The following is a 27,351-nucleotide window of genomic DNA, read 5'->3' as shown; positions in this document are numbered from 1 at the left end:
TGATAGTGACTGATCGTAACACGAGGATAGAGAAGAGAGGTAATGTTATTTAATTTCCACGGTAGGATAAGATCCATCGTGACGTAAACGACAACAAAAAAATGAAAAGAAAAGAAAACTGATTTCGTAGTATCGACACGTGACAAAAAGAAAAAGAACACAAAAAAAAACAAAATATAAGGTGCGACAATGAAATAAAGCGTGGACTCCCGAGTTTATTGCGATGAGAAATGATTAGCATATCAAACGTGTATTTTTGATGACGTATGAATGCGGTTTGTTTTTTCTTCAGCGAAACAAAGGCAAACATCGTCCGAATTAGCGTAACTGCTGAAACAAAAAAGGAAATAAGAAAATATGAAAAAATTACGAAATAAAAATTACGAATCTGGTTACCGGTTGTTGTTTGTTTTTTTTTTCTTAATTATACATATTATTACTGGTTACCGGTAACAACTGGCTCCGTCTGACGATGTTCAGAGATAATGATGTGTTGAACCTCCGATTGGATACGCGAGGTTATTCGGTCGAGCGATACTTCGATATTGCTCGTACGTCGCGAGTATATTTTTCGGGATAACTTTGGATCGCCGATTCGATGGAGTTTTCGAATTAAGAGTGGACACGTTCTTCACACCATTATTCATTATCAAACTGCATATTAACGTACCGTATTTTAAATGCAGTGTCGTTTAGATTGGTGGAATTCAGTTGAAACGTGAAGATCGCTAAACCAGAGATTGTATCTTTTAAATACCCAGATAATACACGAAAGAATACAATGTGACCTCTGAGAAAGGTCGACGAATTTAAGGGGCTTTAATACTTATTAGGTTATTTTTATTAAATTTTAAAACGGTGTCTTAAAATATTTAATTACATTGTTTTAGGTAATGTTATATCTTGATGTTTCACAAATATTCTATTTTTAATATTACGAATATCGTAGGTACCTGTAAATATATTCTTTGTGCAATTTTTATTGATTTTAGGGAACACTGTATGCCTCGAAAATTTTCAATACCTTGTTTGAATCACTTCAAGCGGAAAGAAAGAGCGATACGCTTGAAAGAAATGTAACAAAATGGCGGACGCGACACTAATCTCGATCGAAAGTGAAACGATTCCACTAATTAAAATTTCACTGCAGCTGCTAAAGGTCTCCGAAAAATTTGAGAGTAGCCTCGTTTTCTATGGATCCTCGCATTTTAAGGAAGGATATTAAAATTCGTGTCACTACTTCCACGAATTTTATTCGTTAATTTCTTCTATAAACTATTTAAACTTATTTTAGGCGTTGATTACGACTACGATTATTCCCATTGTACGAAAACCCGAAACTGTATTACCACCTGTATTTATTTCTGTTCCGTTCATCGCACGTAGAATACACTTCGAGCGCGAAGTGTAACAGTAGTAGCTGATTACAATGGAAAAGAAACACGTTCTATCATAGTTTGATAACCGCTTTCCCGTTCCATTCTAACCGTGGATATTATCGACGATTATTCGACCAGTTGCTTCCGTCTCATTGAAGGAATTGCTTGTTCAGTCGAACGGCAACCATGTCATCCGATGACGTATATGCGGCGAGATTAAATTAATTTGTAAATTATGTATCATTGAACGTCATGAACTATTTTTCCCTCTAAATGTCGAATGTATTTATCCGGACTTCCGAGAGTTAAGGCATGAAAAAAAAAACTCTTCGAGTCCATTTCTCGAAGATCAATGATAATTAGACGGCATAGCGAAGGGAGAACTAGGGCTGCTAATATCCGTTTGTCCGAGTTCCATTGTTTAAATTTTTTGCTTACGTACAGAGTAATGTAAAAAAAATGGATCGAAAATTTAGAGACAACAAACATCACGAAAATATAAGAAAATATTAAACGAAACATTCAAACCACTTTTCGTCCATTTTCCTCAGCCCTAAATACCGCTGATCTTTTCGATCTTCTTTTCTATATTATCTTTTGAAGAATGTCTGTAACGATGTGTGTGGATTTCGTTAAGGGCAATGTGTGACTAATATAAAGCATCGCCAATATTTGCGTACCTTGAAACAACAAGTTACAGAGATGATTTCTTTAATATATTGATTTAAATTTTGTTGGGGATTATACATGATGGACATTAAAAACAAAATAATTTAAAAGGTGTACCACGCTCTAGTACTTTAGGTTTTCCAAATTATATTTCTTTGTGTACTCTGAAGCTGAAGAATGACGAGAGTTTGAGGTTTCAAGGTACAAAAAATCAGATAGTAACACATACCATTAAACATTTCATACTTCTATTTTATAAGAAGCACCAGTTTACAGGATCGTATAAAGCAGTTACACTAATGTATTTATTATCGTAGCCGTGTATACATCATTTACATGAATTATTCTGTACGTCTATTATTGTAACATTGTAATATAATTATCATAATAGCGACGACATGCACCAGGCGAATGTGGTGGATCGAAAAAATGAACTTATAAGGGTGCTATATTTGTAAGTACCTATACATTATTAAAAATTTCATTTTGTTGCTTTTGCAGATTCGAGTTTATTATGAATGCGTGAACATCCATAGTTTACAGTTACCAATGCGATACGGATGCGTGTATTTTTACTATTGTTTATTGTCGTTCGAAGCCGCGTGTATTTTACACGAAACAACACGAAAGAACTCTAGCACAGATCCGTCGATAATCCAGCAAGTGTAATTCGGAATGTACAATATTTACGGATAATTCCGGCAGCCCTAGAGCGATTTGTAATTAAATTATATTGATCTCTCCTCTTCAATGGGACTCTCGATGTAACGTACTTATGCTTTTTTACGTTCGTGGGTGAACAAAAATCCCCAAACTGAACCACATTCGTGTCAGAATGACAGTGTACCTTGTTCGAGTAAAATCTGGCGATCTCGTAAGAAGATTCGAATTATTAATAATGTTTTTATTATTTCTGAAAGTTCAAGGGAATCACGAACCACTTCTTTGTGTGCATAACAAGAAAGAAATATATAATCTTTGTTTGTAAAAGTCAGCGGCTCGAAATAAATTTCAAATACACTACATATTATATATAATAGATTTATAAAATTCCTAGGTAAACTCCAGGTTTTGAGGGAGACCCGGTTTCGATATCTTTGTCATCTCCGAAACGATTGGTTCTTCACTTATAATATGAACATTTATTTATGATCAGAATTACATAATATAACAAGCAGAATAGAGTTCTGAGTTCTTGATTATTTCTCTTAATCAATAAATTAAAAATTTCTTTTCTTGAATTTTGTTATTTTCTTAAACACGATCTGCTAAATTCTGTCATCAGTGGCTGCAATAATTCTGGATGAACGACTATCCGAAAAAAAAAATCGATCCAGATTTAATCCAATTATTTTTCTTTTTTATATTTATTCGAACGCTCTCCACGAGTCCCGGCAATTACGTTCGAATTACATTCGACAAACCGACTGAGCTGCGGTTAGACGAGCGTTAAATCAGTCGTGTCGAACAGGGCAGATAGTTCGCCGAACATTTTGAAAAAAGTCACGAAGCTACCGATCGCGATAAAAAAAGGCAAAGAGGGTGGAATCTTACTTGACGAAGAAATACGTTACCGTACCCTTAACGATGTGTAGATTAAGCTAATCATTTACTAAAGAGCATATCTTCCGAGTGGTCTATATAGTTTATCCGTATCACCGAGTATAATCCGTAAAATTACAATGCAACCGATGGAGAGAAAATGGTGGGAAACCACGAGATCACGGAAACGATACTGTCGATCGAGGGTGTTCTCGAGAGACCGGAGAACCACGACCGCTTTTCTTCCTGCGTTCTTTCGTCGTACGGAAACAAAGAGGATCTACATTTATCTATGTTAAGTTACGGTTAGATTTTAGAAGCGAGAGTTATTTGTTCTATATAGTCCTAAAAAAATATATATATATATATTATATATATGAACAATGTTTTATGGATCATTATTATCTAAATAAAGTACATTACGTCTTTTAATGGGCTTCTCGGTGATTGATCGCTGATCACTACGTCTACATGTGAATATCCGTGAGTAAAAAGATATACAGTAAATCGTCGATGAGTGTTCGAAGACTCCTCGGCATTAAACATTAAATATTTCATAAACTAATGACCATATGCGGCTGAAACAAATATCATTGGCTTCAGAATTCCAAGCTCTATCACTGTGCTAAACATCGTTAAAAAGGCAGTGTTACACCTGGGGACTTGTTCTTGTCAGTGCCGAGAAGCCTTCGAACACTCATCGTGGATTTACTGTAATCGTTTCGAGACATTCAGTACGATGTGCCTTCGGTGGTATTACAGACCTGAAATGGCAAAATATGTAACCGTAGATGAGTCTGATTATTGTTCTTTCTATTTATATATAATTAAACTTTATGTGTTGTGATTAACTGATCGCTGTAGATATTTTCATTTTAATTTCTAGTGAATCTCGTCGAAGAATTAACGTTTCTTTCAGTTCCTGTTGACGTTACTTTTAATTTTTTTAGTGGACAGGTTGAATTCCAATTAAAAACCCCTAGAATGACAATATTAAATTACTGTTTCTACGAGTAACAGTTTCTGCGTTTTACACCGAAACGATTGATTCCCGACGTCACGTTGATTAAGCGCCTTTAATTCCTTTATGGTAAATGGTAAGTACTGTATTCTCTAAAAATGGAGAAGACAATTTTTATTACTCATGGGACACAGTTACCACTCCATACTAGATAAAAGAACAATCTCATTATTGAAACTGAACTCTACACCATAATGTATACGTATTTACATTCGTCATTTCGATTGAAATTGTCGTTAATATTTACAATAAGGGAGCCACTTCTTATTTCAATGATTTTTGAACACGTTGTCAAGATCATCACCCTGAATAGTATTGTGAAGGTTCTATATGGGTGTCGCTATTTGTAAAAAAGTTATTATCAAAAAAAGTTCAGTATCGTACTTTAGTATAATAGTATCGATAAGTAAATGACATAAGTTTCATTTATCAATTGTTGTTTATTAAAAAGCTATTAAGAGAACAATAACACTTTCTTCGTGACCTGTCTCTAACTTTGAATGACTTTCTTTTTTTGAAGTATCTTTACCCAACTCTGAATGACTCGTTTTTCTTGAACTTTCTCTAACCACTTCTGAATGACTTTTTTTCATAGTATTAGAAGTATTATACTGATCGGAGTAGATTAGATACAGTTATCTTTGATAATTTGTTTACAAACCGTGATCACCAGCTAAAACCTTTACAATACTACTCGGGATGACCTTGACAACATATTATAAAATCATCGAAATCAGAGGTAGCGCCCTTACTGTAAATATTTACCAAAATTGTGTTTCAAAAAATCCTGGATATTTCATCCTTTCGCTGACTTAGAATCTCGCATCTTTACCCGCGGCTTTCATCTGCAGTTTCACAAAAGCGGAAAGATCGCAATGTTTGCGAAACAACGCGAAGTAGCCGTGCTAACTACTGAAACACGAAGAGGGGAACGCCTCTAGAAGGGGATAAACCGGCGTTTTCTTGCGTCACTATAGTCGCACGCCAGCTTCTGTCACCTCAGTCGACGGTTTCAAGGAATGCTCAGCCCCCCACAGGCCAGGGGAAGGGGGAGGGAGTGGCTCGTTATACAAAAATTTCACGACCCAGTGCCCTCAGCCCCCGTCAAATGAGCCCTTGTCTCAACTCTCGAGCCCACGGGTAATGAGTCTGTTGTTTCTCCAATTAGACCGAACGCGGCCACAGGAAATAGGTATAAGCGAAAAGGAACTTGGGCACGATACTTGCGCCGCTCTACGTGCTAAGTGTTCTACTTCATTCCAACCAAATCCTCGAGCCTCCCTTTTCCCGTTCTCAAGCCACTCTCGCTTTCGCGCAGGCGGCTACGTGAAAACGAAGGAAAAACTAAAGTGGTAGACGGTTGGAAGAGCCGCGGGACCAAACAATACGTATGTATGAATGTCGTTTCAACATGGCGGCAGGGGTACATTCACGGGGACTTCTTTTACGTAAACGTGCGCCAGCTGCATCACGCCCCCTGGTAGGCTCATTTGTGTCGAGAACCTTCCGACACGTGCCGTATACGTTCTGTCATAGTTTGATACCGTTTTCTCGTTCGATTCTATCGGGTTGTTCGGTAAGTAATTTCGTTTTTTGCATGGAAATGAAAGTATCTTGAAAAAACTTTTCTCATAATTTTCTTCACTTTTCAAACATTTTTTGAAACACGATGAAACTTTCGAGGTTAATTTTTAACCCCGAAAATATAATCTAGAATGTTCGAACTTCATCTCGGAACATTTTGCGACCTAAATTAACAAGTAGTCTTTAGACAACAAATGATTGAATATTGGCTTGGATCAAATTGACCCAATGTGACAACTACGTTTGAAAAAGGCGTGACAACGGAGGATTAAAGGAGAAAGTGTTACGTTGTACACTTTTGTTACACCCTGTATAGCAATTAGTTTATGAAATAATTAATGTTCAGTGACGAAGAACCTTCCAACACTCATCGAGGATTTACTGTATAGCTTTTTGTACCTCATTCAACGAATACAGTTAATAACTACAAACAAACAAAAGAGTGGTGATGATCAAATAGGTGGGACAGGGACAGATACAGTTTCCAACCAATAGCTAAGCTTAGTACGCGAATGTTTTGGTTATTTTTTCTGACTCATCTCGTTGAACAGACAATAGGTATTTTATTTGTATAAGAACCACCATTCGTAAGATGTCAAGCAATCCGGTAAGCAACGATTATTAGAAAATATTAACGATTAAGAAAGTGCTTGTTGTCAAAAAATTTATACAGTTTAAAATTTTAAATCAATTTTAAAATTTTATTGATATACAATACAGTAGAATTGTGCATCGAATCGCGAGGATTACGTGATTAATGGATCGAAGCTTATTTCGAAGAGACATATTGGTGAATCACTTTCATAGCCTCAAATGTCTCAGCTCCGACGGCTTTGATCTCAGAAGGAGGTAACAGGAAACCGGAAGTTCCTCCGGGTAGTTCATAGGTGTACGACAAACTGATACCGGCTTTACCCAAAGCCCAGTCGTCGCCACCTCCGGCAGCAGGATCTAATTATTTCATAAAAAAAAACAAAACAATTAATCATCTTGAGCATTAGCAGAGAGGATTGTTTGTAAAGGAAGCTGAAAGCAAAGAGGAAAATGATGCTTTGGAAAAAGAATATCACGAATGTTCATTCGAACGTTCCTTCTAGGGTCTTCGTAAGAAATTTGTACTTACATGACTCAAGAACCTTCATATTTTTTAATACTTTGAGACTAAAATATAATAGTATCTTTAAGTAGATCATTCTTCGTTTACAAGGAAAAGTCAGGGAAATCTACTTATTATTCAATATAATACGATAAGTTTAATTGTTTCTCCTGTCTGCCTTGTTTGCCTATACAGGGTGTCCCCAAAATCGTAGTACAACCGGCCGGGTGGTGATTTTGCATACAACACTAAGTCGAAAAAAAAGGCATAAAATTACATCGGATGATGGTTTGTTTTCAAGATAATCAAAATTGAAAATTTGTTGAATAGACGGACTGGTTAACGTGTCTGTTCATTACAGGTCGTTTCTACTCATTTCTAGCACAGATACACGTGATTTAGATGAACTTTCAAACTCATTTTTTCCGAAAACTAAGCCTTAAATGAAAAAATGTTATCTTTATTTCGACTTATTTTTGCATGTAGAATCTCCACCTGACTGGATATACCACGATTTCAGGAACACCCTGTATAATCATGATTGTCATTAGAATGTAAACATCCAAAAAGCTAAAAGAACTATAACTAATAATATCATCTAATTTATAATTTTATAAATAACCTCTATAATTAGTATTTACATATACGATTAATTGTTACTTACAAAGGTGGTTAGCGGATGTACCGTATGTGTACTTGGTCTTGCGGAAGGTGGCAATTGCCTGTGCACAACGGCTGGCAAGATTTCTCTAAAAATGTTGAGTTGACGTAATAGTTAATAGAACAATGGAATATAGAATTAGAATAATGGACACAAAAGATACGATAGAAATTCGTCAGAAACTTTTACTCACCAACTCTGGTTCGTTAGAGGGCACTTTAGACGTGAAACCCCATGGATAGAGAATGTACTAAAAGAAATATTTTTAATTTCTCGTTGTAAAAGAAACAAACGGTGTGCAAAAATTAAATGAATAAACGTTAGCGATGCAACGTGCCAGGGCCCTAATTTTCCGGGTAATTTTCGCGAAACGACAGAATTTGTAATTCTCTGGATTCTCGTGTACTTAGGAATTTTTTCGACATCACCGCTGTAAAAGCTTCCAACGCGATAATACGTGACCCGCGAACGAAACCGGTAAACTTGAAACGTTTGTATAATGCATTCAGGGCAATTAACAGATTATATTACCGTAGAAAAGTTTACATGAACGATGAAAGTGCTCTGTGAAATGTTTAATAAATTATTCAAATATCGTGTATGGAATTTCGGAAAAGTAGATTATTACCTGGCCGTATGAGTGGAACGTGATGTACGCTTTAATATTCTGTTTACGCGCCACGATGAAGTCTCTCATGTGTTGCATTTCCAGTTCGGAAAATGGCTTCGGTCCGGCGTAAGTATCGCTGCATGGATTGGAAGAAGCACCAGTCGCTGTAAACAAATAAAACATGTTTTTATTCGTCTTTGTTTCGTCTTTTGTCGTCACCCACCCTGTAGAATATAAATGTTCACGCAAATTTTTGGTTTCACACAGTATGCGTTTGAAACTGTAATTAATGTAAAATTCATTTTCCCGATGTGAGGTTTTATAAGTGAAATAAAAAATAAAGTTAAATACTCTTACCAGTCTAATAATAAAATTATTTAGAAGATGCTCGATACAATTTTCTAAAAGGTGAAACCCCATTCTTTGCAGGCCACGAAAAATTGCTCAAAATAAAATAAAGACGAATGTGGCATTTTTAAGTTCAGAACATATACAGGGTGTCCGACCTAACGTGAGCACCTTAACTATCTTACTTGCATTTGATTTGAACTTCGATACATTTTTGCACTAATTCCTCCATCGTAATTATTTTATTATTTAAATCTACTATCTTACATTTTTGGATTTTTCGTATTCAAGTTCACATGAAGGTCATACTATTTAGGTCGTTGGATTCTCCTTGACTCAACTATTACACCACGATGACAAAAATATGTAGACCGATTTAAAAAATATATCAATGGCCTTGAAATTTCGAAAAACATTACCTCGAGGAAACAATTTTTGCTTATCATAGTATTTGCTATAATGCTTTCCTCTCGCATTTTTTTGTCCTTTCAAAAACAAGTGAGATATTGAAGGTGCTCACGTTAGGTGGGTCACCCTGTATAAGTCTATTGCGAGATATATCTATAAATGTTGTGGTCTGCAAAGTATATTTGTTAGATGAACATATCGTCCAGAAGAAAATCTATTTATTTAATATTGAATTAAGTAAAAGGAACGAGTACCGTCTTCTCAAGTACAAATTTCTTTTGGTAAACTTATCAAGCATAGAGCCTGTTCGCCCAATGAACAGAATAAGAATAATACCGACGAAGGCGATGCTAATCTTTCAAGCGAGAAACAGCAACAAGGATAATTCAACGAAAATTTTTAGAACACAAATTCTCTCGCGAGAATTCTAATACTGGGAAGTGCTCGCACGAATTTCCCGGGGCAGACAACTTTCAAATGACACGTCGAATTGGGAATCTCAATTTGGAGACTCGCAACTCTAGCGTGGCTATCTGCTCATCGAATTTCGTGAATTTATTTCCTTGAAATTCCGTAGAAACGAAAAATTACAGCCACGAGACTGCTCATACAAGTTATGAGTAAAAGTATCGATACATTGACGGTATCGATTTATCCTGTTACGTGTTACATGATATCTCGTATAAATGCCGAATCGTATGTTAAATTTTATAACTATTACAGTATACAATTAAAAGGTTTAAAATTTCGACAAAGATTCAACTCTTTTAAACGTCTTAATATTTAAAGGCTTGTTTCAGTTGAACGAAATCTCCATCGAAAATTCCGTAAAACAAAAAGTGTCGAGCGTAAACGAAAGGTGGAATTGTCATAGTGATGTCGAGAATCGCGTCGACATCCGGTAACGTCGGCAAATAACTCCGAGTTCTCAAAAGTCAGTCTGTTAAAGCCCGAATGAAGAGACCTGGAGGAGTAACAACCGTGCGGTAACGAGCAAGTTTTTATCACGCTCAATCATAACTTCAATGAACACGCCGAGCAACTGCTCTCCAAAGAAAAGTTGGAGTGCAATAGTCGAGTTAACCGTGACACAGTACTCTGCGTAGAATACGGGGCTGGGTGTGTTAGTTAACGACTCCCGTCCCTCCCTCAACGAATCGTCTATGATGGAAATTTTCGATTGCCTTTCGACGATTACTATTTCGTCTGGATCGATCTCATGAAATCAAGTTCATCGCCGGTAACATTTATGAAAAGTCTAAAATTTCAACGAAATGAAAAATAACAAAGTGTTGTTTAAAAACATATTCATTCTCATGACCTCATTTATGAGTAAATAATTCACCCCCTCCCCCCCAGTGGTGGGGATAACGCTTGGACAATAATCGCATGTCAACAAAGAGTCAATAATCGCGGGGACTCTGTAACCTGATTCCGAACGGCAGTACTCACCGCAAAACTACTTTCCTAAAAGTGCTTATCGGACATTGGTTGTAACTTTCATAAAAATGAATATTTTTACACAAAGAAATTGCTGAATCTTCTTCAAACGTTACCCTTTAAAATAGAAAAAGTTTTGTGCCAATATGTACTTAAACTTTTTCAAACAAATTGTCAAATATTCGTTATATTTCGGCCTCGTCACCAGGTATAACCCCTTAATGACACAATCAAGTGAAGACTAAATAATTTTAAACAATGTATTCCCCCTATAGACAGATTTTAATGTATTTAGATGGCCGGTTAAAATTTATATCGATATCGAAGCCTACTTTTATGACCTTATTTCTTCCAAAAATATTTTTGCTGTACGTCCACCTAGACTTTGATAATTGAAATTAACGTTGTTTAATTTCGATCATCGTCCGATTAATCGATAAGCGTCTCAAGTATGTCGTTGATGAATTATTATCAGTGGTCTCGTTGTCTGATTGATGCGGTCCGCAATCGCGATCCGGAAATATTAATTTATGTTTGTAATAGAAATGCCCGTTGTTCTCGAGTTCGGTCCGCGACGATAAAAGCGAGCGTCACGCGAGTGTACGTAGACAGTTTTTAATCGATCGATGTGCAAACAGATTAAATTATCAAACGACAATCTGTCCTTTCTTCGAACACAATGTCTCCAGGCTCGTGGCAACCGTGATGGCTACGTTCACGTGACTGTAAATGAAATCAAAGACTTACTCATCCATTCCATATCGTAATTCCTGTTCCCATCGACACCACGACACAACGAACCACTGTTTACAGACCTTGTCTTTCTCCAGAGACGATTCTGAAATGCAAGTTCGAAAGAATACTTAGCAGTATTTTGAACGTCAGTAAAATATTCTCTTAAATACAAAGAAACAAAAGCTAATCAAATAATTATACTTTTGGAAGTGGTAGTTTGGAAACTAAAAGATCTACTTTATATCTATCAATTATTTCATGCTTTATAATGATTAAACTGCAACTTTTATATATTTATTTTGAACAAAATTTTAAATTTACTCTCATCTCTATTTTTGTAAGTTCAGTACAAAAAACAATAAATAGAATGAAACCGTTTCTTTAAATACAAATAATTATAGAGCCAATAGAGGGCTAATATTACGATTATGAATCCAGATAATAAATAAAATATAATTACCGATGATTTTGTATGCGTGAACTGATAGCCATCGGGGTTCAGAACTGGAAGGATGTACCAGTCGATATTTTCCAAGAGATTTCTATTCTGACTTGCCACTAACTGATCTACTATGTAGAGTGACGTAATAGGAGCAATCCATTCCCTAGCATGAATTCCAGCATCGATGAAAATTGCAGGCTTATTATTACCACCGGTTGACAGTTTTAGAACTCTCATTTGTCGTTTTTCATAGGACGCTCCTATGTTAATTAACGAGGCAATGTTACCGTTACTTCTCACCACATAATCGAGGTATTGATTCACCTGTTAACGATCCGAACAAATTGATTCCAAATTTCAGACAAATTTTCAAACGTTTTTTTATATATAACATGTATGTAACTCTAATTTAAAAAAACAGAGAACACCTATAAGATAAATTGAAATTGTGCACGAAATGTGTGCAAAACGAGAAACAAATTAACAAGTACTTCGCTGTTCTCAAAAAAGAAAGGAATTACTCTTTTATGTAAAGAAATTAGTGCTCACTTCGTCGTTATTAGGGTAATAAGTGAAGGACAATTTTCCAGACGCGTCATAATCTTGAAACAGTGACTGCAATCCACGCTCAACTTGTTGCGTGACGTATTCTTCCGTGACTGCTTCTTGAACGTTTTCGATCATGACCGTATAATTCATGCCATTTTCCATCAGGAGATTCTTAAAGCTTTCTACTTTGTCCGCCGTCACCAAGACATTCGCGAAACTTTCGGTTGTTTGCAGAAAATCGAAACCGGGAACGTCCAAAAAATTTTTCAACAGTATAAATTGCTCCGGTGTGTTATAGTAAACAGAGAGGCTTTGCATCCTGTCAATTGTGGAAACGAATTATATTTTTGTTTGAAAATCAACGCTGACGGCTAATTTTGAAATAATAAAAACATACTAGATTTTTTAGATAAATTGAAGAAGTATAATTTCTTATTTAAAAAACTTTTAAAAAACTTGAGAGTATATAGTCATACTTTTCTTAAATTTAACAAGACAGTTTCTTTAACATTACAGTTTGAAATCAACCCTTTCGTTACAGGGAAATTGTACGGGACAATTGAGGAGCAAGTTTACACTTTGCTGCAAACAGTATAACATTTGCTTCGTTAGCGCATTTAACTACTTAACTCAATTAAATGTAATTAAATTTTTAGTTAATGCGAAAATTTAACGGGTGACTATAATCACATTTATTAAACAGTTAGCACCCGACGTTATGTGACTGTAGTCGTCTTTAGTAACGAAAGGGTTAACAATTAAATCCAAACTATGCTTTTACATAATACCCAATACTGAATAACAAATGCTAACTCCTACAAAAACCATAGTAATTATTAATATCATTCTCATATTTAAATAGAAGATTATTACCAGCTTAAAGTTTACAAATAAAAAAGTCCTTAATACACTAAGGGAAAAACGAAAAGTAATATATAGAACTGTTTAAACAATTCCGCTTTTAATTAAGTAATAAAAAGAAAACATACCCCTCTAAGGGTGGAAGCACCTCTTCGTCAACGGCGAAGACAGCCGCGACGCAGATTGTCGCGATTAAAAAGATACGCATGATGATGCTGCTGTTCACCGTTTCGATGTAAACTTAACCGTTCTAATCTCAGTCTTTATATACATCATATCATATCTATTCCCACCGATATCTATTTTATTTACGTATCTCCAAATCATTCCTGAAACTTGAAATAATCAAGATGATTACTGGTTCATCACGTTCGACGGCACAGACCGATTGGAGAATCCACAGAAAAGGCATTGCTCTTGTGAAATCGCTGTTCACGCTGATCGAAATGAGATTATTGGGTAAAAGGTGTTCTTATCGCGATAAATAGCTTTGAAGACAAATTATTGATTTGTCTTCGATTCTGGAGAAGAAAAAAACAGCAGCTTTTAAGTGCAGCATGTTATTGTCATTGAAGACGATACATCGATAAGCTTGTGAATTATACTTTTTCCTTAATTACGATATATCGATCTCTATGTTTCAATTAATATTTTCGCAAAGACCATTTTGTTTCGTAATTCCACTTAGCAAATGATGATACACAGATAATTTCGCCTGAGCAGTCAAACGTAAGGTACATTTTGGAATACTATGTTAACTATGTATCTCTCTTTTACAAGTTGTAAATTACTCAGTAATGGTTTGCAAATAAACCTAAATGATGGTCAGTGATTAGTATTTCCTAACTCACTTTATTAATCAATTGTTAAAATTTAAAATAATTGAAGTACAACCATTGTTGTAAATATTCTATAATGATATTCTATGATGTACTTACTTTATAGGGATTAACATTTAATGCATAAACTTATATAATGAATTATAGTTTATTATTTTGTCCTATACACTTTCATTTAAATTATAAACAGTAAAATAAACATAAATAAGGCACAGTAGGCAGCGAATAATACTATATACATAGGATTCGTTTCATAAAAACTTAAATTTTTTTATACGTTCTGTGCAATATATAAATTGAATACTTTGTAGGAAATGTTTAAATAATTTTTACAGAAATATAAACAAATATTATAATATAATAAAGTAATTACCATTTAGTTGTACATCAGTTTGTAGCATACAAAAATTCTTATAAACATTAAAAATAGTAAAAAAGTATTTTACTTTACTCTTAAATCGATACTTTGTCAAAAATTTTATACACTAGACCTGTCCCAGACATACATATCGCTCAAAGTTATCCTTTGTTGAGGAATTACATTACGAACCTGTTAAAAAAAAGTGAATGAAAAATTAGTAGAATAAATAACATTGTTTACAAATAGTAATTCTATTTTATAAAATACCTTCTCAAATTTTTTGTAATTACAACTAACACGAAGGAATGACGAAATATTTCCTATCAAATTATTCTGATTATTACAGCCTCCCTAAAAATTTGAATTAAAAATTATTCGTCTACATTAACACTTTATTACGAAAATTTTAAAGTAGTAATCTTACAATACAGGATGACTCTATTGTATTTTCCGTGACTGTAGTTTCCGAACAACGTCTTTTTCTAGTAGATGTAAGAAACTCTACTTCATCATCGTATTCATTAGGACGTTTATTGGTTTTCGTTAATCTTTCAACGTTTTGCTCCATTTTTTGTGACGGTAATTTCGACATATTTTTATAAACTTTTGTAGACGAAAGAATATTATGTTTTTGCTGAATAATTACATCTTCTATTTCTGGACTTTTTTTTCTTAGACTACCAGTGTGAAGTAATTTATCCAATTTTTCTTGACTTAAAATATTATTGAAATTTTTATTATATTTCAACTGTACACTTTCCACTTTATCATCTTCTTCGTCACTTAAATCAATTACTTCATGAAATTGAGTTCCTTTATTCACTACCACTGATTCTTTCAGGAGTTCAATATCTGGTGAGTTTGTGCTTCCTTTTCTGAGACATGGAGTTTCCTTTCTAGAATATTGTGTATGATTTTGTGTCTTATCTGATGAAGAAGAATCAATTGTTTCTGGAATACAGCTTGTAATCTTTTGTTTATGTACATCTTTTACTTTCTGTATAATTCCTTCTTTTTCTTTTCTTAGACATGGTGTCTCCTTTCCAGAATATTGTGTATCCTTTTGTGTCTCACTTCTTGAAGATGAATCAATTGTTTCTGGGATACATTTTGTAGTCTGTTGTGTATGTACATCTTTTACCTGCTGTACAGTTCCTTCTTTTTCTTTTCTTAGACAAGGTGTCTCCTTTCCAGAATATTGTGTATCCTTTTGTGTCTCACTTCTTGAAGATGAATCAATTGTTTCTGGGATACATTTTGTAGTCTGTTGTGTATGTACATCTTTTACCTGCTGTACAGTTCCTTCTTTTTCTTTTCTTAGACATGGTGTCTCCTTTCTAGAATATTGCATATCCTTTTGTGTCTCACTTGTTGAAGATGAATCAATTGTTTCTGGGATACATTTTGTAGTCTTTTGTGTATGTATATCTTTTACCTTCTGTATAGTTCCTTCTTTTTCTTTTCTTAGACATAGTGCCTCCTTTCTAGAATATTGTGTATCCTTTTGTGTCTCACTTGTTGAAGATGAATCAATTGTTTCCGGAATACACTTTGTAGTCTTTTGTGTACGTACATTTTTCCCCTTTTGTATAGTTCCTTCTTCAATTGAAATATTACTGTTAATAAGGTTTCTAGTATCCTGACTCATTTTTGGCGTGCTAGTTCTCAGTCTGTCCAATGATAGTGGGTAGGAATCTTTATTCAATATACTCATGCTACTAATGTCATTTGATTCAGGAATAATTTCAAATTTCTGTGTAGAAGTTTTTACATTGACATTTGATTTCAACGGAACATTGGAAATGACTTTTGGTAATATTCTTACATCAGGCATTACATCCTGTGTATCAAGAGCTAAGATAGCAGAAGAGTCAAATTTTATCTGCGATCTTTTCAAAAATTCCCCAAACCTGAACTTTGGATTACAATATTTTTCTACGGAACAATGTAAAATTGCGAGCGGAATGTCGGATTCCGAAATCATTTTACGTTTATTCGTTTGCAATAATGAATCTATAAAAACAAATAATTAAAAGTATAAATATAAACAATATGAATGTGTAAAAGTTATTAAAAGTACTAACATACTGCATCATATTCAGGCACTATACGTTGTGTTGATTGTGTTGAATCACTGTCAGAATATTGTAATACAATGACATTAGGTGCACAGATTTCCTTTCTGCTCAAAGGCTTCTTTGAGTATAAAAGTGATTTACCACCTTCAATATATTTCTTATTAACAATAATAACAAACACATTTGTACCATTAATTATTTTATACTTACTTGCCATGTTAATCATTTTCCAATATGCTCTATACTGATGAGCACTAAAGTGCACAAATATTAAGTTTTGAAATAATATCTTTCGTTTTTCATTTACATGAAGTGAAACCTTTCTGGCATTAATCAGTGATTCAGTAATTGGTGGAACAAAGTCTTCTGACTTTGGGAACTCTTGGCCATTATCAACAGCATGTTTAACTTCCTTCCAGTAATTCAGATTTACTATTGGTACAGCAGAAGCCATAGCCCACGTAACCTAAACCATAATTAAAGTGGAAAGTTTTTTCTAATTCTAAATACAATAAAGCTATTCTATTAATAGAGACCTTTTCAGTCAAAGTAGCTTTTGACACTGTTAAGTGAGTACAATTACTTGTCCATTCACTAGAGATCATTCCATCAATTTCATCTATTATACTTCGCAGTGCACTTTTATCAGTTTCATTCAAGGTAGATACAACAGTTATTATTGGCACATATACTACACTAAAATGTAAATTCAACTGGTGATATAGAAGTACTGCAAATGTATGTTACTCCTAGCAAAAAAAAAAGTGAACAGTTGAAATATTACGTAAATATGTGTTGTTGCAAACCAAATCGTAATTTATCCTGATCTTTCAAATGATATCCTTCCTGAGTAACTTCTATTCTTTCTTCTTCACCCATAAGAATATATGTACCATATTTTGAACCCATATCTTTCAATTTACATATCGATATGGGTTCATTCACCTAGAAGGATGAAAAAATGTATAGCTAATAGTGGAAATCCTTGAAAGCAACAAGTAATTCTCACACTTTTTATAAGTACCTCCACTACTTCTTTGGGTTCAACATGTATAGAAGCATGCAATCTACTAATGGATTCGTCATTTTGCAGAAGAATGTCACTTTTCTTTCTACCAAATGTCAATTCTTTATTTGGTTTCAAATACAACCGTTTCCCTAAAATAATAAATAAACATCCGTATTATAACAATGTACTTCAAGCTTAATGATTAACTTGTTATTATAGATGCATCAAAGACTTTACCCATGGAATTGATCAAATACCACATTCTGCTGTGTTTCAAGATGTTTGACGATTTTAAAGCCGTAGATTACTGTAAAATTCTTTACTCGTTATACGACTAAATCATAGTTGGTGTACACTTGTATGTACATTATCTTTAACTCCAAATAACTTCAAAATAATTGTGAATTAATAAACACCACTAAACACACAGTATTGGGCAGTCTTGGCACAGCACGACAGTGGCGCCTTACAAAGCACTGCACACGCGATTTTTACCACTAGACCACAGTATAGGTATAATTAGATATCCTCTAATCAGAGTCAAGAAATTCCCGATCCCGAGAGGAGTTACTCCAGTGCTACTTCTGTCCTTCGGTCTCGCTTCATCCCTACCATCCCTACCCATAAGACGCGCAGTCTATTATACATATATGTCTATAATTCGAGTAGTACCCGATCATACCCGACTACCCGGACCGGTTACCTTTTCAGTGTGGTAAAAGTGCCAGTCATTCAATATTTCGATACAGTGCTTCATTCATTAATGCTGTATTAGATAATTTGAATAAAGAATGGGTGCAGTACGTGTAATTAACGACGATGGCCAATTTTACAGTGAAATGGCCAGTGCGGGTACAAAATTGGTGGTAGTAGATTTCACAGCAACATGGTAAGTTCTCTTTAGGGTTATATGTAATGCCAAGATACAGAAACTGTAATTTCCGTGGTTGTTAGACAAGTTAAATTATAAACATTTTGAAATGTTTCTTTATCAATACATGGCATGTAAATTCAAACATTCATAAGAAAGAAGGTTTACTTTTTGGAACAAAATATAGTTTACTGATGTCAGTATCACATTCAACTTCAATATTTTACAATATTTTACGCATTAAGTTACTGTTAATGAAATTCATAATTATCTTTAGTGGAAGGTCAAACTTATTTTGTAAGTTACTATAAATCTGTTTTATATATGTATACATGTATTATTAAAAATTTAGTGTAAACTAAATTTATTATGCCAGTTGTTTACACATTATTATTGTAATCTATAGGTGTGGTCCTTGCCAGAGAATTGCACCAGTATTTGAACAATTGTCGGGTAAATATCCAAATGCCATATTTCTTAAAGTTGATGTGGATAAATGTGAAGAAACTGCTGCTGCGCAAGGTGTTAGTGCAATGCCTACATTTATATTCTATCGTAACCATACAAAATTGGGCTTGTGTCAAGGAGATGATCCAGTTGGATTAGAATCGAAAATTCAACAATTTTATGGCGTTGGGGATTCAGAAGAATCTGAGAGTCCAGTGTCTGGACATGTACGAAGTAGTGATAATACTTACTATCATATTATTGGAATGATGTTACTTGCTGCAATTCTTTACTACTGGAATAAGTACCAATAAGAAAGTTGTGGTAACTTTCTTTCAGTGGATATTCTCATTATTATACAATATTCATTTTAAAAAGTATTATTAACCACAAGGTAGAAACAATGATATTTTTCCATTAATTGCATGTATTTGTAACATTGTAGCCTTTTTTAAAAGTCACATTTTACAAATATGTGCTTCAACATATTATTAGTATATAATGTGTACATGTTAAAATGTAAGAGTTTGTATTGCATTTATATGCTTATGTTTTAAATAAAAAACTCATATTTATGTAAATTTTTCCCTGAATGTTTTTACCCAACTTTGTTGCATATAAAGATACACATATTAAATACTTATTATAAGTATTTCAGAAACTATGAAATATATCTTTTACAGATGGATTTATCTACATTCATTACCAAGTCACAATGTGAATGTTTAAATGAATCTGATGAACATAATTTCGTACAATGTTTGACCTCAGATGATGGATACCTTGAAAGTGACTGTGATGAGCAATTAATATTATCTATTGCATTTTCACAAACAGTTAAAATTCATTCTTTGAAGATTAAAGCTCCTAAGGATAAAGGACCAAAAAATATTAAATTATATATCAACCAACCTAGAACAATTGACTTTGATATGGCAGATTCTAATACAAGTATTCAACAGCTAACGTAAGACTTACTTTTATTCATATTATTATTTTCCTAATAATCTAATTCACTGTAATAATATGTATTATTAATGTCATTACATCAATGCACAGATTGTCATCAAAGGACCTCGAAGAAGGCAATGTAATTCCATTACGCTTTGTTAAGTTCCAAAATGTGCAAAATTTACAAATCTTTGTAAAAGACAATCAAAATGGTAGTGAAACAACAAGAATTGATCACTTGATTATTATTGGTTCACCAATTTCAACTACAAACATGGACGACTTCAAGAGAGTAATTGGTAGGATAGGGGAGAGTCATTAACAGCCATTTTTTTTATACACAATGAATTCTAAAAGAAAATGTAGTTTGAAACATACTTTTCAGTCATTTTTCATGTTTTTCAAGAATAATACTAAAATAAATTGTGTTTTTATCACGTTTTGTTTGTGGATTATATGAACATGATATTGTGCAGTTAAGATCTGCAATAATAAACTATTAAATTAAAGTATAAATTTTTTATATTATCTAAAAGTTTCTAAAACACAATAAACAGTTAACAACATTTATGTATTATCCTTTATTACAAAAGATCCTGAACAACTAACCACAACAGAATTAATAAATGTCTACAAAAATATAATCTTAAATGTTTAAACATTACAATTGTTTGTTCAATTGTAATTGTGTTGTTGTTGTACAAATTCCAATAACTTCAAGTTACGTATTTGATCATGGAGCAATTTTAATTGATGTACCATTAAAAAGTAATAAAATTTTGTTGTACTCATAATAGATGGATAAACAAATTAAATAAAATTTATGTACCTTAGCACATGTTTTGTTTACACACACCGCTTTATAAGAATGTCGTTAATGAGACATAAAATAAGAATTCAGTTATATCTTAAATAAAAATGTTTAATATATAATTTGCCACATAATGTACAAAATCGCAAATGTAATCATTGTATACAAAATTTATCCATGCACTACTTCCAATTAATTATTTATGGACAAGTCTTATGAATTCGCCAAACACCACCACAACGACAAGCTCTTGCCCACCTTTGATCCCATGCCCTAATTGCAGCTGTTCTTGTCATATTTTGGACTTGAGCTTTTCCCCCACACCTAAAATTTTATGTTGTGATAATTCAATTTCTCAAAAAACATGCTATAATAAGAGAATTAATAAATATATATTTATAATATTTAAATGAAATTGTTGCATTCAGCACCTTGTACATTGTTTAACAAGAAGTGGTTGTTTTCCAAGGTATAAATGCCTAATACCATCTACAATTTGTCCACTATGCATACAACCCTCAACTGGATTAAGTTCAGGTACAAATAATAATTGTTCAGATTCTACACCATACTCCAACTGCAATCAAATGATATAACAGATTGAATTGTCACTATATTATGATAACTAAAATTGGAGGGTTCAGTGCAATAATGGGCTGTTAAAAAAAGACAAGTTTGCGAAAATGAGCCCCAAAATTTCGGAATGGTTAACTGCTTTTGCTTTAGAATAAAATAAAACCAGAAAACACAATATTAACATGTGTATTGGATGGACCACTTGTCACAATGTAGAGTGTAGCACTGACAATCAACTGTGCACATGTTCACTTTTTTCCAATCTTGTTGGACATTCCACTATTGCACTGACCCCTTGAATTATGTTTCATAAGTCAATGAAGAAAAACATATACATTTCTTTACCTGTGAGGGAAAACTCTGATAGAAAAGAACAGGGGTAGCTATAGCTGTTATGCTATTACCCTGATGTAACTGGGGAATCATGATCTGATTTGGTAGCAGGCAACAGTCATCTGGAAGAAAGTGATTGTCGTAGCACTTTTTTGATTCAATCATAATTCTGTACATACGGAACTTCAATTTTATTGTTTCTTATCTTTATCTAGTTATTTTTTTTATTATTATTTTATATCTAAGAATAATCTATAGATCTGATGTACTGGTTGTGTTGTGAAGAAATAAATAACCTTGGAATTATGATTTTTAATATTTTATAGAGTTTATAATTATACTTCAAATATAATAATTTTTTCTGTATTATTTTCATTTCCATTGTTTCCAGGATTTTCCTGTAACGGTACTACTGACTTTTCGATATCCAAATTCACTGACTGTTGTGTAACTATTTCTGGATCTGGATGTATTTGTAAATATACTTCTGTTTTCTCAGTCTGTGGGGGCTTTAGGTCCGCAATAAAATAGACTGATTCACGGTCTGTCTGTTTCATCTCATTGTTTCCATCATTGACAACGCCCTTCTCGGTCGGCGAGAAATCATTTGGGAAAAAATGTTTCCCTTCTGTGGCTTTTGAATGACTTTTTATTTCATTTTCCTCAGCTTCTTCAGCTGCTTTTATAAGATCAATAAAAAATAATTCTCTCGGTGAAAGTGGTCCTTCTGGGGATTTAACATCTGCTTCATCATTCGGAGTAACCGTTACTAGTTTTAAGTAATCCTTCATAGATTGTCTATGAATTTTAGGAATGTCGTTTCCTGATTGTAAGATGTATTCATCTTCATCATTTTCACTAATATTATCTTTCAGGTTTACAGTACCAGTACTTTCGATGTTGTTACACGAATTACGACGATGTATTACAAGCGGTGGAAGATCTTTATGTTTTTTACTTTTATTAGGTCGTGATTCAGCGAAAATATTCGTGTTTGTCTCGTCAATACCGGTTTTCGTTTTACTTTTATCAGAAATTGAATCATTCAAAGATTTGCCTTCTCTTATGTTTGTAAACTTTACATTTTCCAAATCATCACCTTTTACCCTGGCCACAGATGCTGACGTCATTGAATTACTTGTACCATATTGTAATTTAGTTTTAGCATTTTTGTCGGACTTGATACATTTCCAGATTAAAATCAAAAGTAATGTAATTAAAAGCCAAGTTATAAACGCAATGACCCAATTCAATACGAACCAGACGGCTGACCACTTACCGCTTCTATTATTATTATAATGATTGAATTGATTGATTATAAGAGGAGTTAATATAATCCAATATAGTACAAAAACGCAGAACGTTATTACGCAAAACACAACGAATTTATGTGGCGTTGAACATTGCCAACACTTCTTAGATTCACTTTGTCCCTGTAGTAATTTATGCTCTGTTAAAGCCAAGGAGTTCGTGTGTTTCACAGCCAGACCCTCGCTCATTTTAAATTATTTAGTAAGATATGTAAATTTAATTAATTATTGCTTATTGCACAAGGTACTTTTTATTTAATAAAGAAAATAGCCGACCACTTGATGTGGATCTGCTAGCGTATGCTTAATAATACTAAACGAAAAAATCAGGAATTCCCTTTCAACACAGAAGGAAGTGGTGCTTTATCTTACTTCCTACTAACCAACGTATTATGATAAAATCCAAATGACTCCTCAAGAGCGTTAAGTACAAATTAATCATTTTAATTGTAATACAAGTATGACTACATTAAATATGGTTTAAAAATGATGTGGAAATACTTACCAATTAGTCCGTCATCTATCTGCTGAGCCTGAGTATCACCGTTTGGTTGGACCAATTTCGATAATAAACGGAACAATAAGGCCAATACGTCGAGATTATCTGCACTACGAAGAAATACTGGTAGACACGACGGACGCAATAAACCCCATATACGTATAATTACAAGTAACTCTCTCAGTGTATTTAAGGCCTTGTGATCCTTTAGAAGCTCATACTGTGTTGTTTAGTAAAACAAAAAAATAGTTATATTATTAAGGCATTATCGTACTATAAGACTGGTAGCATTATTTAATAATAACTAAGAATACTAACACCGCCAGATTTCATTTGTAGCCGCTGTTCTGGAAGACGCGCTAAAATATTCAAAGCCAGATCCGCGACCCACTGAATTAATTGTTGTAACGATTGAAGCGTACTTGGTTCTACTGTAAATTCTTTGGGATCAAGATGTAAAAGTACCTATCAATTACGAAATTATAATGAAATACATGTTGATGTAACTAGACTGAAAAGAACAAGCTTTTCATTTATACCTTATCTACATCAGTAATTGCATCATTAATCACTGTTGCTAAACTCTCCGCTGGTCCCTTATCATGAGAAATTAAATCTGATGGTCGTAGTAAGGATTTAAAAGCTGTTGCTACTGAATGTATCATAAGCAGTGACGATAAATCTGCTGCCTTACTCTGCCCTGATATTAACATTCTGAAAATAAACTTCCAATGGTCATAGTGCACTAGACATTTAACAATTAGCAACTTAGCTTTATTTCAATAATATGGAACCTATATAACGATGTTTTGATGCACAGAAATTGAATATAATGATACTGCTGTATGGACTGTAATTGCCTATTGAAAGAAACATCCAATCTTTCACATAATGGTTCAATCATTGAAGATCTTAAGCAGAAAAGTATATCCAACCAGTCCAATCCAGTTACTAGGCAATACTCTAACAGTGTACATGCGTAAGTTAATGTCATTGATGGTCCTATAAAGAAGATTGAAGATAATTGAGAGTTCCACAATTGTGTTCCTAAAGATGATTTTCTTGATTTGAACTTTAAAAAATTACCTCCATCTGGCAACAATTTGTATAAATATAAATTTCCCCGTGTATCACAAGCCAAGAGGACACAACCTAACCAGGACAGATCTATACTTGCTATAGAGATTGAACTTTTAAAATACTTATTATTAGGTTCATCAGTTCGCCAAGCCATATTCAAAGATGATAAAGATATTTCTTTTAGACAATCACGACTTAAACAATGTACCGATGAGTCTGCCAAAGCTACTACAACGTAACTTGGAGGTGGTAATGTAGTTACTATTGATAGTTTTGTAGTTGCTATTGCTGTTATTGGAGACTGACAACGATATTGTGATTGATGTTGCCATACCTATAAATGTGTAAATAACAAGATGCGTCAGTAAATGTTTGTTACGACATAAATTTCATATTTAAATACCTACCACTACAGTTTTAAATGGTTCTAAAGTTTTAGGCTGAAATAGCTTATGAACTGGTTGTGATTTCTCTCGCAATTCCCATACTTCTACAATACCTCCAGTTTCACTATTAACAGCAACAACCAAAGAATCTGCATCTTCCCGAACTACAAACTTTAAGTGTGTTACACTCGTATCTACGAAAACAATTCTATTAACATAAAGTGTAACAATCACTCATATTATCTATCAACTATTTGACTGTACATGTATTGTCTTTAGGTGCTCCATCCTGCAAGAAGAAACTTGGGAGTGCCTGTGACGTAATAGAACATTTATCATCATTTTTACGGACTAATACTCTGTAACATCTGATTGGTAAACAAATGTTTCCACTGCTGACAGCTACCAAAATATGACCATCTAAAAAATTTATAAAATATCACTTTAATCCGCAGATTTTTAAATATGCAATTACTTAGAAATATATTAGTTTATGTACTTTTTCCATAACATAAGTCAACTGCAGTTATTCTATGTCTTGTACTGCCTAAGCTTTCAGTTGAGGAACAAATAGGATTTAGAAAATCTTTTGTAATCATAACTGCACCAACCATGCCTGTTGTTGACACTACCAATACACCTTCTGCTGCTCTACCACCAAATTGTCTTACAGAAGGAGCAAAAGGTAAATGATTAAATTTCTCACTATAATGAATACTATCTTTTTTCTCAGTTACAAGTCCTGTCTGAAATTATAATTTTTTGTAAACTGGGTATACCAAATCAAACTTAAATGTCTCATATATTAATTTCTAATACCTTTTTCCCATTATGAAACCAAGCTGCACCTAATATGTGTTCCCCAATGAAACAAGTGGAACCAATTAATACCCAATCATTGAGGACATGATCTTTAAACATCCACAATTGTACGTTTCCAGTAAAATCAGCAATAACTAATTTATCACCTGGTAAATCCCATTCCAATGACGTAATAGTATTCTTATTTGACAATACCCTAAGGATGCATAATAATGTTAACTGATATGAAAACAAAATATTTCAAACAGCTAAATAAACTGTTTAAAAATGTTTCATACTTATGAATATGCCAAGGCATGTTTAAATCGCATACATAAACATGAGATCCCCATGTTTTTCCACTATTGTCATCTAATTCTGTGGTCGTAGTAAACGCTGCTATATTTCGACTAGATAATGAGCACAGAGATTGTCCTTCATACAGGCTAAAAATTGGATTACTATGAAAGCATTAAAAGGTTTTAAAATTATTGTTTGCAAAATATGTTCTTATAACTAACCTTAACTATATTTTATACATTACAAAAATATTCATATTTGAACATATTTAATTGAACAAAAAACATTGCAATTATTAACATTTTATTCATAAGTAATATATTAGTATGAATTACGGTGTTACTTGAAGAAAAATATTTCCAATAATATGCAAGATAAAAGTAGTTGTTATTAATAATAATGAAACATACCTTTCTTGATTTATAAAAGGTTTCGATGTCACTTTTCTATTTACAGTGTACAATAAATCCATTGTTACGAGGTTACGTTACAATTATAAACACTACGAACACGAGTGCATGCACTCCAATATTGTTTCTTTAATATACTTGTGCATTGCGATGCACAAGAATTTTGTACAAAAGGTTCAAATGATAATTAATCATTGAATAAAATTATACCGGGAAAACCATAACACACTACGCGCACATCGCGGTCGTCAGCACTGCGTCATGTGATAAAATGGTATGTGCTGTGAAGCTTAGCCGAATATGCATTCTTCGTTCTGATTCGGGTCATTTGCAATTATGAGGCTTTTCCTGTTATTTTTAATTATCCAATATATGAACCAACATTAGATAATCGAAGTGCACTTTGTTGGCTGTATTAATAAATCGTATTTGCATCGTTTCTTCCTTATTTATTTCAGTTTCCTCAACCTACTTGTGCCATAAGAACAATAGAAAGCATAGCTTCACATACTTTTGTTGACTTATGTTTTTGGTTATTCATTTTCTTATGATGTGAGACATGATGTGCATAGATCACAAGATTGTTGTTGCTTAATTGTAATTTTAAAAAATAAATACATAAATGAAAATGCATGAGTTATGTATCTAAACCAAAGATGAAGTAAACGAATTTCTAGAAATCTTCTTTTTTTCTATACATTTTGTTTACTTTGCATGCTTGAATAATTCTTTGAAACATGTATTACAAGATGGCAAAGTTATTATTAGTTGGCTAATAAGTGATTATTGATCACATTCTTTCATTTTGTTTCAAAAAAGCCAACAAACATATGTTGACATACATGTCTGTTGCATTATATGTTCTTCTTCTATTATACTTATACAGAATGCTTTAAAAATAAACAAAAACATAAGCTTTCATATGCATCTTTATACTTTCTATG

At 33.4% G+C, this 27,351-nt stretch overlaps 4 protein-coding genes across 4 annotated transcripts; 1 reads left to right on the top strand and 3 right to left on the bottom strand.

Annotated features, from left to right (window-relative positions):
* Positions 1-6,880: 6,880 nt before the first annotated feature.
* On the bottom strand, positions 6,881-13,553 carry LOC107194160 (carboxypeptidase B-like). The gene is made up of 8 exons (XM_015583728.1): positions 13,474-13,553; positions 12,485-12,803; positions 11,954-12,259; positions 11,506-11,596; positions 8,581-8,726; positions 8,146-8,202; positions 7,956-8,040; positions 6,881-7,146 (listed from the first exon to the last, which is right to left on the bottom strand). Exons 1-8 carry the CDS (start codon positions 13,551-13,553, stop codon positions 6,965-6,967), a joined length of 1,266 nt encoding a protein of 421 aa, XP_015439214.1. The 3' UTR covers positions 6,881-6,964.
* A 1,398-nt stretch (positions 13,554-14,951) lies between these two features.
* Positions 14,952-17,930, bottom strand: LOC107193895 (nibrin). The gene is made up of 7 exons (XM_015583431.1): positions 17,870-17,930; positions 17,648-17,781; positions 17,408-17,568; positions 17,160-17,319; positions 16,834-17,089; positions 16,630-16,767; positions 14,952-16,558 (listed from the first exon to the last, which is right to left on the bottom strand). The coding sequence occupies exons 1-7, from the start codon at positions 17,892-17,894 to the stop codon at positions 14,952-14,954; spliced, it is 2,481 nt and encodes an 826-aa protein (XP_015438917.1). The 5' UTR covers positions 17,895-17,930.
* A 389-nt stretch (positions 17,931-18,319) lies between these two features.
* Positions 18,320-20,295, top strand: LOC107194163 (thioredoxin-like protein 1). Its single transcript, XM_015583732.1, has 4 exons — positions 18,320-18,521; positions 18,910-19,177; positions 19,634-19,917; positions 20,010-20,295. Exons 1-4 carry the CDS (start codon positions 18,424-18,426, stop codon positions 20,221-20,223), a joined length of 864 nt encoding a protein of 287 aa, XP_015439218.1. The 5' UTR covers positions 18,320-18,423; the 3' UTR covers positions 20,224-20,295.
* A 512-nt stretch (positions 20,296-20,807) lies between these two features.
* LOC107194162 (mediator of RNA polymerase II transcription subunit 16) lies at positions 20,808-26,509 on the bottom strand. The gene is made up of 14 exons (XM_015583730.1): positions 26,408-26,509; positions 25,997-26,143; positions 25,716-25,914; positions 25,396-25,642; positions 25,161-25,316; positions 24,918-25,090; positions 24,517-24,844; positions 24,225-24,432; positions 23,970-24,144; positions 23,749-23,895; positions 23,437-23,650; positions 21,634-21,743; positions 21,144-21,289; positions 20,808-21,036 (listed from the first exon to the last, which is right to left on the bottom strand). The coding sequence occupies exons 1-14, from the start codon at positions 26,467-26,469 to the stop codon at positions 20,913-20,915; spliced, it is 2,436 nt and encodes an 811-aa protein (XP_015439216.1). The 5' UTR covers positions 26,470-26,509; the 3' UTR covers positions 20,808-20,912.
* Positions 26,510-27,351: the final 842 nt, after the last annotated feature.

Source organism: Dufourea novaeangliae, unplaced genomic scaffold (assembly GCF_001272555.1).
Source record: "Dufourea novaeangliae isolate 0120121106 unplaced genomic scaffold, ASM127255v1 scaffold21, whole genome shotgun sequence".
Classification (NCBI taxonomy): domain Eukaryota; kingdom Metazoa; phylum Arthropoda; class Insecta; order Hymenoptera; family Halictidae; genus Dufourea; species Dufourea novaeangliae.
Note: the sequence above shows the minus strand (reverse complement) of the source record. Positions and strands in the feature narration are given on the sequence as shown.